At 36.6% G+C, this 13,566-nt stretch overlaps 1 protein-coding gene across 3 annotated transcripts in view; it reads right to left on the minus strand.

The window, feature by feature from the left end:
* ATG2B (autophagy related 2B) overlaps positions 1-13,566 on the minus strand; it is an 88,411-nt gene that overhangs the window by 73,698 nt on the left and 1,147 nt on the right. For all 3 annotated transcript variants that reach the window (XR_013346426.1, XM_077819331.1, XM_077819330.1), the window contains exons 2-5: positions 8,380-8,542; positions 3,311-3,463; positions 2,474-2,576; positions 451-613 (exon numbers count right to left, since the gene is read on the minus strand). Coding sequence is in view for 2 of the 3 variants with exons in the window: in XM_077819331.1 (XP_077675457.1) it covers positions 451-613; positions 2,474-2,576; positions 3,311-3,463; positions 8,380-8,542 (582 nt within the window). In the remaining variant the exon portion in view is untranslated. The remainder of the gene's footprint in view (positions 1-450; positions 614-2,473; positions 2,577-3,310; positions 3,464-8,379; positions 8,543-13,566) is intronic.

Below are 13,566 nucleotides of genomic sequence, written 5' to 3' on the forward strand. Positions count from 1 at the left end.
CATATTTACTAGCAAATTTTAAATAAACAGGTAACAAAAAGCATTCAGAATATTGAAGCGTCAGGAAATGATGGAATTTTTCTTCAAATAGTAAATTATGGAGAGATGCCAGACTCTCTACAAAGATTAAGGTTACAGTGAGATTCAAGTACTGCATTTTTAGTCTTCTATAATTTTGCTCTTCAGACCTCACCATCTCCACTCTTACATAATATAAGTGTTTGACAAAGGAATTTATAAATTTTTTGCCCAAATTCAACAAGGGTCGCTGGACTCAGTAGTTTGAGAACCACTTATGTAAATGAGCTAAGAGTGCAATGAGCTACCTAAACATTGTTCCAAGAAGAGGTTCAATTTCTTTATTAAGTATTAGGCTTATATGTATATTACAATACAATATATTTTATCCTTCATCAACTCTACATATTTATATGATTTATTTATTTTTACCAACTGTGTAGCTGAACACACTGGAGAGGACTTCGCTGATGCTGGAAACTCATCCCAGAAGAGAGAGACACCTGAGAGCTGAAGTAACTTGTGAGCAAAAGCTGTGGGCTGATGTACATTAATTCCAGAGCATTCATCAGCAGTTTCATCACAGTACATAGTTCTGGGAGACAAAAGCAAGGAAATAAGCACAGTAGGATGGCATGCACACTTTTACCTTCTACTGTGCTATTTAGCCTACAGTTCATGTTTATATATGCTTTCTCTACATAGATTATTTACAAGGACATTGACTGATGTGAAAGGAGAAACCACCACTTTCTGCGAATGGGTGGAAATCTTGAGGTTCTTGCAGGACACTATTAATAGCAATTGCGCTATACGTTTGAAGTCAATGTGCCCTAATATGAGATCCTACTATTTACTGTTTAATCTTATCTCAAAGTGAAGAAGTTTGCCCTATATTACTGTTTTTGTTTGTTTACATTAAGACATCTATAACTGTGTTCTAGTCTCATGACTAAAGTATGGTTTTAGAGTGGATACATCTACAACATTTGTATTTTATATACTCTTAAAGCACTACTTGGATGGAACACTTTCCTTTATGTCAGTCATCTTTGTTTAATAAATTAACAGAACTTAAATTATGCATAGGACATGCCCAAAATTAACCCTTCTAAATTTCTGAAATGAATTTTTATCTATTAAAATATTACTGAATTGTATAAATAGAAGAACAGTAGAAATTTTAAAAGATATAATTTACAATGGGAACACACACATAATTTTATCTTAACTAAAATAACTCAAATAGTACCACTCTGTTATAACACTTGAATTAGATGTTCTCTCTTCAAAAAGTTTGTTTAAGGGTAGCTTTTAATGTACAGGGGATTTTTTAAAGGGGGGGAAGGTGGAGGGGTTCAGATAGACTTGTTTACTGACCGGTTCTCTCTTGAACTGAACTCAGCAACTGCAACAATTATTTTTATTTATTTATTTAAGAACAAACAATATTTCATCCACATTTTTGTGTATGTAAAAACATTATTTTGTAGTGATCTTAATACAGTAAGATACTTTTGTTTTCATCATGGCACCAACTAAAATGAGCTTATTAGCCAAATGAGCTAAATGAATACCTTAAGAACATCTACAGTTCGCAAGTTTCAATTATTTATAAAATTTGCTTTACACCATATGTGGGTACTTCTAGCAGATTATGCAAAAGCTGGATTTCTACTGATCTGGTACAGTAATACTTTTGCAGGATTAAGGCTTCTTTCCTAAATATAGAATTGTGAGGTCAGGTTTTCAAAAGTGCTCAGCATCCACAACTGGGGCCAGATTTTCTAAAGGGTTAAGCTCCAATTCAGTCACCTACATGGAGTGGCCTGATTTAATAATGGGAGCTGTTGGGTGTTGACCATTTAAGAAAAATCTAGTCCCTCATTTACGGCATGTCTACACAGAACAAACAAACAAACAAACAACTCTGCAGCAGCAAGTCTCCGAGCGCAGGTCAACTGATTCAGGTTCACGGTGCTCATGCTGCAGTGTTAAAAATAGCAGTGTAGACATTTGGGCTTGGGCTGAAGCCTGGGTTCTGAGACACTTCCCCCTCGCTGGGTTTCAGAACGCAAGCTCCAACCCAAGCCCGAAATCTACAATGCTATTTTTAACCCTGCAGCACAAGCCTGAATCAATTGACCCTGGCTCGGACTCTTGCTGCCACTGGTCTTTTTTTGCTATGTCGATGTACCCTCTTGTCATCAAAATGGGAGCCGTTCAATGTTGCCATCTGTTGAAAATCTGGCACTCTTCTGACAATTATAGAGTAAGTAACCCTGCTAAGAATTGGGTGGAAACATTTTACTAGAAAATTCACTTAAGGCATCAAAAGTCAACAGCATGGATGACTTGGACTTCAGGGCTATACTGTGGGAGGGGATGTGTGCCTGTGTGTAAATCTGTGCATATAAAGACAAGAAAAAAAATGTTTATTTTAAGCAACACTTACTTCTCAATTCGGATTTCAAGTGCAGACCCACTTTTAGAATTTTCCAGCACATGTTCGATTCTCAAAACAGTATCTAAAAAGGTAACTTTCACTCTTCTTAGAACTGACGTGAGGAAACCAGAAGACAATACAGTTACATCATGACCATTTAAAATCACTGAGACACACTGATGACTTAATATATGAATAAAAAGATCAATTCTTCTTTGTTGATTGAAAGCTAATATTTACTTCATTGTTAGAATTATGAATAGCATGTAATACAATATCACAATTCCAAATGAGAACCTAGTTTTCTATCAGTAAGTCTTAGCTTCTTCCAGTTGGACATTCAAAAAAATGTAAAGCAATCTGAAGAAAACCCACTTCAAAATTTCAAAACTGCATCCAATGCCTTGTTATGCTAAAAACATGAACTGTACAGAAGACTGTTCTACCAGGTTTTTTCTCCTAGGGCTACTAACACCAATGCTGATCCAACTGTCATATGATGTGCTAAACCAGCACTGCCAGAAACAAGACATTCTGCCAGTCAGCCCTGTCAATGAAAGGAATTATCCAAATTTATACTGGTATGAATGAGAGAATTTGGCTCTAATGAAGAGTTGAATCAGCACACTGCAGAAACAGTTCTTTGGGTTTTTTTTACTACTGTGGTTTTATTTCCCTGCTCTTCTCTCCTGTTTTAACTGGTAGAAGATAGAGTCACTGATAAAAAGTTGAGAGAGAAGAGAAGCTGTTGCAAGTGAGCTCTCATTTTGTAATATTATGGCATGGTGTAGGCTAACACAATGTAACTTAAGATGTTAATTCACAGGGTGCATAGTAGAGTCATACCTGTTTCAATAGTTTCTGCAAACTTCTCAAGCCCTTCAAAAGGTTGAGACCCTTCTCCTTGTTCATCTGTCAGTTTTTGGCTAAGACATTCTTTTGCAAGTTGCATACTAGTGGTCATAAAACTTGACCAATACATAGGCTCTGAACCAGATGCTGTAGAATAAGATAAAAGTCTTAAATATATTTGGCCATAAATGTAAAACCAACAAAACCAAAGCAAACAAATGATTTGTTTGGTATATCTAGACAAAGGTATGGTCTACACACAAGCTGCACCAGTTTAACTAAAAGTCTGATTTTAAACCATTAGTTAAACTGGTGCAAACCCCTGCATGGACACACTCAAATCAATTTAAAATTGGCTTCTTTCCTTTTAGCTTCTGTTGGTAAGTTTATAGGTACAAGATAAATCAGTATAACCAGTTTTAAACCAGTGCAAGTGGGGCCACAGAAGGGTTGGCACTGATTTAATTAAATCAGTTTTTTAAACAGATTTTTAATTACACTGGTGTGACTTCTGTAGGCAAGACTAGGCATAGACAAGGCCTAAGAAAAAATGCTGTTCTTTAAATGGAGTTAGCTTCCTTGAGGTAGCTGTAATTGAAGATGACTTCCGGGTATTAGGGAGGAGCACCAATTATTAGTTAGATTGTGGTAGCAACAAAAATGTACTAGACACTGTCCAAATCTACAGGAAGTCCATCTCTACCTTGAGGCAGCTAACAAGATTTGAAACATCACTCAACACCTCAATCCTCATCCAGCCTAGGATTTAAGGTGTGATTTTAGCACATTAGCACATGCTGAGGGCACTGTGTCTGGCCTAGCTAGACTTTTTAAACATGCTATTAGCATGTATTAGCTAAACTGGTCAAGTTAAATACTAAGGGGGAGCCTAGAATTTGACTTGACCAGTTTAGCATGTGTTAAAAGCAACGTGTCTCATCTACACTAGATTTTTAAAATGTGCTAACATCACATCTTTAAATCCTAGTCTAGACAAGGCCTTAGACACTATTTGACATCTTTACAATCATGTTTGTTGATAGAGGTCAACCCTAGGATGCCAGATAACACAATTGACGGTCATCTCTAACAGCTAACTTGATAACAGTCTGATGTTTGCTCGTATTAAAAGTAAACAAGGCACATCAATTAATTTGAGGTAAAAGCTCCACTGTAGACAAGCCCAACTGAAGCTAACACTACAGTAGATACTAAACTGCATCCATGATAGGACCTCAGTGGTGTTTCAGATGGGATTAACTACCTCAAGGTAGCTAGGTCTGTTTTAAAAAATCCCTACACCATGTATTAATCTTGTGGCTGTAGCTGCTTGGTGACAATATTTCTTTCCTACATGCTCCAATTTTAAACAATTTGTGACAGCAAAGGACAACCACACATCCATGCAAAAAAATAAAATAAAGCTCATTGACAATCCGGGAAAGGAAAAGCATGACAGTGAAAAATTCCTTCCTGAACCCCACAAAAACAGTGATCCTAGCTAGTACAAAGCAATAATTAATAATGTATTTTTTCACATACTTATTCATAATATTAGACTCCAGCACCAAAGTGAAGGCCATTCCTCCTATTTATTACTACCTATTATTACCATTCTTTGTAAGATAATATCTTCTTAGATGGACATTAGCAAGTAAAATTAGCCTAAGATTTAAGTTTTATTACAATAAATTAGAATGAAACATAGAACAACAAAAATATACATGATTTTAAAAGAAACCTATTCAAATAGGACTTTCAAAGAGACAAAAAATGTTCTTATGCCTTTTGTCACTTCTTTATGGTGTCTAAAAGCAGCATAAAAGCATTTCTCTTATCTTTCCATTATTCAAAATTCAGATCCTGAGCAGTCTAAAGGACACTGTGGTCTGTTCTATACTATAAAAATTAAAACAGTTTAAGCCGGTAGGATGTTTGTATAAAAATATGTATCCACAAACAAAAATGCCCCAAATAGTCCATACATGGTTAATAATGCATTAGAACAGACCACGTCTCAGCCTAACCAGTTTCGTCTGAACTAGGTTAGTGCCAGTGTGGACACAGACAAGCTGGATGGTTCTACCAGTCCTTCCAACACTGTTCCGAAGAAGACTTCTGTGTACTAGGGGAATGGGTCTCAACCAGGGGCATGCAGGGAGTACATCAACTCATCTAGATATTTGCTTAGTTTTACAATAGGCTACATAAAAAGCACTAGCGAAGTCAGTACAAACTAAAATTTCATACAGATAATGACTTGTTTTTACAGTTCTATATACTATACACTGAAATGTAAATACAATATTTATATTCCAATTGATTTATTTTATAATTATATGGTAAAAATTAGAAAGTAAGCAATTTTTCAGTAATAGTGTGCTGTGACACTTTTGCATTTTTATGTCTGATTTTGTAAGCAAGTAGCTTTTAAATGAGTTGAAACTTGGGGATACACAAGACAAATCAGACTTCTGAAATGGATATAGTAGTCTGGAAAGCTGAGAGCCACTGTACTAGGGAACAGTACCAAAGGGATTCTCTACGTGAATACTTAGTTCACAGCAAGCTGGGGTGTAAATCTATCCCGCACTAGGCTACCATGAATTAGTCCACGCAGACCCTGTTGCCAAGTACTAAAAGCTCCCTAGTGCACTTTGATCCACTCCCATTTCAAAGCAGGACAGATCAAAGCACACTAGGGAACCTTTAGTGCATAGCACCAGGGTCCCACATGGACAGCGAGTATGTAGCAGCCTAGAGTGGAGTAGATTTACATCCAGCCACCAAAATGTGCTTGTGATGCTGGCAGGCCAGATGCCAGGCATTAGCTAAGAACTGACAACCCTGGGGAAACCAGAACAAGTCACCTGTACATTAGTTTTGCTCAAAACAGGTATTAGTCTTATCAGAATGTATTTTGTGTGTTTAGACACTATGAAATACTCATAAGTTGCTACATGCATTAATCTTACTTGCAACGTTTGTATTCCATGCTATAAGAAAATAAAATAAAAAAAATAAAAAATAAATAAAATAGAAGACCAGGGTTGGAAGGGACCTCAGGAGGTCATCTAGTCCAACCCCCTGCTCAAAGCAAGCACAATTCCCAATTTTTTTTTATTTTCCCCCAGATCCCTAAATGGCCCCCCTCAGGGATTGAACTCACAACCCTGGGTTTAGCAGGCCAATGCTCAAACCACTGAGCTATTCCCGCCCAATATGTACGTTTTGCTTTATAACTTTGAAAATGCTTGCTCTGAACTTGTAAACTCAGGCATGGGAATTGTCCAGCTGTCTCCTGGGTCCACTCTGAAAGACACTTAGATTTGGCAGATCACTACAACTCTGTCACTCTTAGGGTTTAGATGTTAACTCATTTGTGTGTATATGTTTGCTCACTTTATCCTGTAAATGATTCATTTCCATTTCCTAGTTAATAAAGCTTGAGAGTTTATTACAGGATTGGCTACAGGCTGTGTCTTTGGTGTAAAATCTAGGGTACCAACTGATCCAGGTAGGTGACTGGTATCATGGGACAGGAATCAACCTGAATGTGGTGTGATTTTTGGTGTAAGTGACCATTTACCCATTTATTAAGTCCAGTTTGCGGGGGGGGGGGGGGGGAAGGGGGAGATAGACTGGAGAGTGTAAGGGGCCTGTCTGTGACTCCATGGTAAGACTGTTATAGATATCCAGGAGTTCACATTTGTTACTGACTTGGTGAAATTTAATTATAGATGACAGTTTGGAGTGTCTGCCCTGTTTTTCACAGTCTGCCCTGAGGTAGGCACTCTAGACAGCATGACAGCGCTTTTCTGCAAAGAGCAGGAAAGAACCCTGCAGCAGGATGGCTCACCCCTTTAAGGGTTGGAGACCAGGGGGCAGCCAACCCTAGTTACTAAGGAGGCACATCTGAGTAGGGATCAGCTGATTTCCTCAAAAAGCAGCAAGAAGCTGTAGAGAAGGGATTCTCAGGGAGACCAAAGGTGGAGTACAGAAGCTGCTGGGAGCAAGTAGACTCCAGTAGAGAAAGTTGGAGAGTGAGACTACAGGCAAGAAAGGCCAGGGAGTGACCTGATAAGGGGTAACAAATGGAATTGCAAACTTTATTTTGAATGTTTGCTAACTTAAACCAGAACCCAGGAAGGGGTGAAAATGGATACAAGGGTATGTGAATTACTGAAGCCCCATGAAGGGGGAAACTGAGGTGGGAGTGGGGACCCCACTTGCAGGGCCACCCAGAGGCCACAAGAGGACATATGTGAAGCAGCCACCCAATGACAAACCCACAAGAAACAGTATCATCATCTCTCCCCATAATAAGTCCATGCCATTGCACCATCCTCCAGCCATGAGCAGTAATCAGTTCCCATCCAGTCAAGTTCAGTATCTACTCAAACTGGCCAGTAGGAGCTATTGTATAATAGATAATTAATAAAGCACTCTCTTCTATCCACTATTTAAAGGGCTACCTATACAATACAGCTTGTCCAGATAGCACAAATGAAGCAAAATACAAACTTGTGGTCCTCACACGGCAGCATGCCACATTATGGGTAGACCAGTCCCAATTAAGGTCTCTAGAGAATTTTCCTATGTGTCAAAAATAAGCAGAAGCAAAAATGAAGAAGATTTAGATTTGCTTTTATAAAAAAGAAAAATATGGGAACATGGCTGTTTGACTATAAAATGTTAGGTACAAAACGGACACTTATGAGGAAACATTTCTTTATTAATGTCTAAAATTACATCTATGTAAATGCGGAAGCAAAGACACAGAACTTCAAAATATTATAGACTTAAATTAACTAAACCGCTGACCTATTGAAGAACACTTGATAATTATTATATTCTCTTTTTCTAAGATACATATTTTAAACAAATAGTGCCTAGGCACAATTTTTTATCTTGTACGTGTAATATTATAAAAAAAAACACAACAACAAAAAAACCACTGGTTGAAGCAAAACTGCCAGTATAATCTCAAACATTTGAACATTGTAAAGAATACTCCTAATTTATCAATGTAAAAGCCAAATAAGATAATGCAGTAAACCTACCAAGACGAGGCCTTGGCCTGAAGACCATCTCTAATCCTTTCACTTCTAGTGCACAGTTATCCTGTAGCAATGACCCCCAGGGAACAGACAGAGAAATGGACTGGATAAACCCTTCAGTGACTTCCAGAGGTGCATCTGCTGATTCCAGAATCTCATTAAGACACTAAAAGGAGAGAATCCAAAATTACGCTCATATTAACAGAATCAAAACATTTAAGATATGTTAAAAGAAATTAAATTAATGTATTTTAAAAACTGGAAGTTATCCTCTACTTTGGTTCTGTCAATGATGCATGCTAATTAAGCACTAAACTTTTTATCTAATACAATTCCTGCTGTGGTTTTTCTTATGATCTATACTACTGAACTGTTCTGTATGTTCCATATGTTCCTAACAGAAATATTATAGTACTGCAGCTTAAAATGTTACCACAAAAAGAAAAAATAATTACAGCTATAGGAAAGGCCAGCATAGTAAATGGATAAAAACAGTTTGTTCATTGTGACAAGAATCTTTGATTAGGACACAAGCCAAATAACTAAATTTGATGTAATGCTCATTCCATACTTGTCTGACTGTGATAACTGAGCCAAAAAGATTTATTTCTATTGTACTGCATGCTGTATTGACTGCTTGTTAGTTCTAAATATATGAAAAAGTTATTCCCAGTAATGTTCAAAACTAGTATTTTTTTTCCAGTATTCAAAATTCAAACTACCACTATTTTTTAAATGTAAAAATCAGAACAGACTTGACTGGCTGGTGTTCTACAAAAACAGTACTATTCATAGACCCTTCATATTTAATACACCAGACCTCATACTAAAATTGGTTTCTGATGAATGGAAGTAAGGGGCTCACACTATCATGTTGCCTTAAGTTCCAGACTCACAGGAAGGTGAACTGGATGATTCCTTTGGAGAGATAGCTAATAAAAAAGGAGACCTCAGCTCTGAAAGCCTATTCAGTTCTAGACAACATCCCAGAGAAAACCTGTTATTGCTCTTTGTAGCTTTCATCCATTCTATACAAATTCCAACCATTTTCTTCCAATGCTACATTTCTTTGCATTAAAAGATCACTTATTTTTAAAAGAAAACCCCTTTAATTTATGCTCATTTAAGTTTTTCATGTTTATATATTGTTAAATAAGATCCAAATTAAGCTTTTTTTAAATATACAGTTTTTAAATTCTCCATCATAACTATAAAGTGGGTCCATAACTGATTGAAGGACTGAATTCAGAGTAGTTATCCATGGTTCGCTGTCAAACTGGAAGGATGTATCTGCCCCAGGTCAGGTACTTTTCAACATATTCATTAATGACTTGGGTAATGGAGTGGAGAGTATGCTTATAAAATTTGCAGATGATACCAAGCTGGGAGGAGTTAAAAGCACTTTGCAGATACGATTAACATTAAAAATAAACTTGACATATTGAAGAATTGGTCTGAAATTACCAAGATGAAATTTAACAAACACAAGTGCAAAGTGTGCAAAGGAAGAAGGGAAATCAACTGCACAGATGCAAAATGGTGAATTGGCAAGGAAGTAGTACTGCTGAAAAGAATGTAGAGGTTATAGTGGATCACAAATGAGCCAACAACGTGATGCAATTGCGAAAAAGGCTAATATCATTCTGGGATGTATTAACAGGAGTGTCAGATGTGTGACATGGGAGGTAATCAGCCTCAGCTAGAGAGCCCAAAACGGAACACAGTACCATGCTTTAAGAAATATGTGGACAAACTGGAGAGAGTCTAGAGAAGAGCAATAAAAATTATAAAAGGCTTAGGAAATATGACCTATGAAGAAAGGTTAAAAAAGCTGGGCAGGTTTAGTCTTGAGAAAAGAAGACTGAGGGGGGGACATGATAACAGTTGTTAAATATGTTAAGGGTTGTTATAAAGCAGACAGGGATCAATTGTTCTCCATGTCCACTGAAAGTAGGACAAGAAGTATTCAGTGGTTAGATATTAGGAAAAACTTTCTAACTGTAAGGATAGTTAAGTACTGGAATAGGCTTCCAAGGGAGGTTGTGGAATCCCCATCATTGGAAGTTTTTAAGAACAAATTAGACAAATACCTGCCACAGATGGTCTAGGTATATCCGTCTTGCCTCAGCATGGGGAGCAGGACTATATGACCTATCAAGGTCCCTTTCAGCCCTACATTTTATGTTTCTATGTTTTATTAAACAAGCATAATATTCTAAAGACCACATATAATTTAACCATAATATAGGTTGTTTCATCATTTTATAAAATGCCTATATGTATGTATTTATCAAGCTTGACAATTTTCTAATAATAAAGTGAAAAGTGCTGGCATCCTATTGCCAACAAAGACTAACCAATGGGAAGGAATATTTACATCTTAAATATACACTCACTAATTTCACACATGAGTATATCTTCAAAACACATGTACACCAGTAAAAATGCTGTATGTCAATCTTGTTCACTAACACTTCCAATCAGTGTCTGGAGGTCAGTACACAAAGAATCATGATTCATAAAACATTCTCAGGCCTTGATCCTGCAAACAGTTATGGATATGAGAATTTTTTGTCGTGTGAGTTCAACATAAATGGACTACTCATGTGCCTGAAGTTGGGCCTTGCACATATGAAAAAATTGCAAGTTTAATTTAAATCACTTTTTAAACCCAGGCTGCCAGTTCCCTACTCTGTCTATACTTTTTGCCTTCAATCGTTTTTTTTTCTCGTTGGTCCTACTTACATTCTTAAGAATTTTTGATGTGCTTTACTATTTTAGTGTCTGATACAGCATCGATTAAGAGTAATGTAAAGAGTCTCACTGACTTTAACAAGAGTTGAATCAGACCCTGAAACAGTTTTGGAAAGAAACAATTTGATTTATCATATGTATACGACGATTACCATTCAAAGCAGTTAAACCTGTTTCTAAAATAAAAGATAATGCAGTAACTGTAGTTATCAATCAACAGTGTGAAATGTTTCACGTAGCAGAAGTATGAGCAAAAAAATTAGTGTACATTAGAAAAACTTGTTGCTACCACAAAAATGAGGTATAAATTCAAACTGTGGTATTTCACATGTATCTGAGCTACATGTACGGACAATTATATATATGAATATTAATAAAATCTAGCATATCAAAACAAATTTTGAATAAGTCTGGCCTCAGATCTCTTTTTACAAACTACATATAGGGAAACAGAAAGTAAAATTTATTGTGATTATTCTTTCCAACTATTTTAAGCAAACTAAAAGAAAAAATACAAGTGTATGTTTATTACAGTTAAATGGCATTAATAAAAGATAAAGATCCGTTTAGCGAATAAATGATTAAAAAGTATTTAAAATAAAATTGTAAAACTCCACGTATCTACACCAACTGCTGGCTTGATCCTACATCACTGAGGAATTTCCACTGGAGTCAATGAGAATTCAGGACATGGAAAGGCTTTGCAGGGTTAACTCCAGAAGCAGCAGTGAAATCAATCATTAAGCATATTTATATATTCAATCACAAATATTGTGGGCTAAATTCTGACTTTCATTAGACAATGCAACCCTCCTCAGGTCAAAGGGGTTGCACAAGTACAGTGGAGGTCAGAACATGTCCCTCTGTATACGGTAAACACCAAGACAATGGTGTATATATTATGTGTACTTTAAAATATTTTAAAAAATTAAATGAAACCAGTCGATGAAGAACAAAGTTCAAAAACAGAACAAAAATGAGAAAATAATTAAGGTTAAAACTACAGCCTCCTTGAGGACATGTAGACAGCAAGTTTAAAGTGACTTGAAAAAAAAAGCAGCTATAGCACTTTTGCAACACCTGTTTTTGTAATCTTTCTGTCATGAATGAGAAAGCCATACCTAAAAAGCACTAGCCACTCACTAATTTATAGGCCAGAAAACACTGCCCAGCAAAGAAAAAAAAAAGTTTTTCCAAACTGGAAAATGAACATTATATGCACATTTTACTAACTTTCTTTAATACACCAAGCACTTTACATAAATTGCAGGGTTCATAATGTTTATTTTTCAAGTCTAGTGTAACTAGCAAAGGCTGTTTTAATATCCACTAGAGGGCACTGAAATCTTATTCAGACATTAAGTCTGCCCACCTACTACACAAAAACAGCTGCCCCACAGGACCAAATGAAGAAATTAATATTTTGCATTTACAAAGTATCTTTTATCTAGGGCATCTCAGAAGTCCTTTACGTAAAACACAACACTCCTACTATAATATCTGTTTTACAGAATTAGATCCCAAGTTTGCAAACATTAACATCCATGCTTAACTTTACTATTAACAAAGTTTAGTGGTAGTTTATTAGTAGTAAAGTTAAGCACACATGTTTACAGAATTAAGGGCTTAAACAAACAAACAAACCAACCAACCAACCAAGGCCTACAACCCAGATTTCACATAAACGCATTCTGGAATGATGGCATCACTTTGGACCCCATGAGACTGACCCATGGCCTTCTTCACTGGTGAAGGGCAGTTAAGAGTTCTGGGGCCACATATTTACCGACTTCAAAAACTCCCTGAAAGAGAAGTTTAGGACCTTTGCAACAACAACAACAAAAAAGGCATATTCAGATCTGTAATATGACACAATATACCACCCAATGTCTAATTTCCCATTCCTCAGCGAAGTGATTGAATAGCTTGCAAAGCATCAACTCCAAGAACAACTGACCTCTACCACTATTTTGGAACCTGCTCAGCTGGAGTTTATACCAGAATATGGTACAGAAGCAATTTATGTTTTGTTGGTGGTTGGACAGTCTGTTCATAGCCATGGACAGCTAGCAAACTGCCATATTCATACTACTAGGCCACCCTAGTATTTCATATCATCAGCCACAATATACTAGTGACTTGCCTTACAGACCATTCAGAGTTATGTGGAGTTACATTAATTAAGATGGCTCCTGATTTACCTCAGACTAGACCTAGATAGTTCTGACTGGCAAGTTCCCATGCCTTCCAAACTCTCACCTATGGCATTCCACAGTCCTTTACCCTCTCCCCCACCTAACTCAATGTTTGTATAAACACATATTAAAAGATTGAGACTATGCTAATACCATCCAGAGTTACATCTCCATCATAAAAAGTGCAAAAATGACTAACTACCTAGCCTAGTGTTTCAAAGAAATCAACACAAAGATGAAG

This window comes from Eretmochelys imbricata, chromosome 6 (genome assembly GCF_965152235.1).
Source record: "Eretmochelys imbricata isolate rEreImb1 chromosome 6, rEreImb1.hap1, whole genome shotgun sequence".
Classification (NCBI taxonomy): domain Eukaryota; kingdom Metazoa; phylum Chordata; order Testudines; family Cheloniidae; genus Eretmochelys; species Eretmochelys imbricata.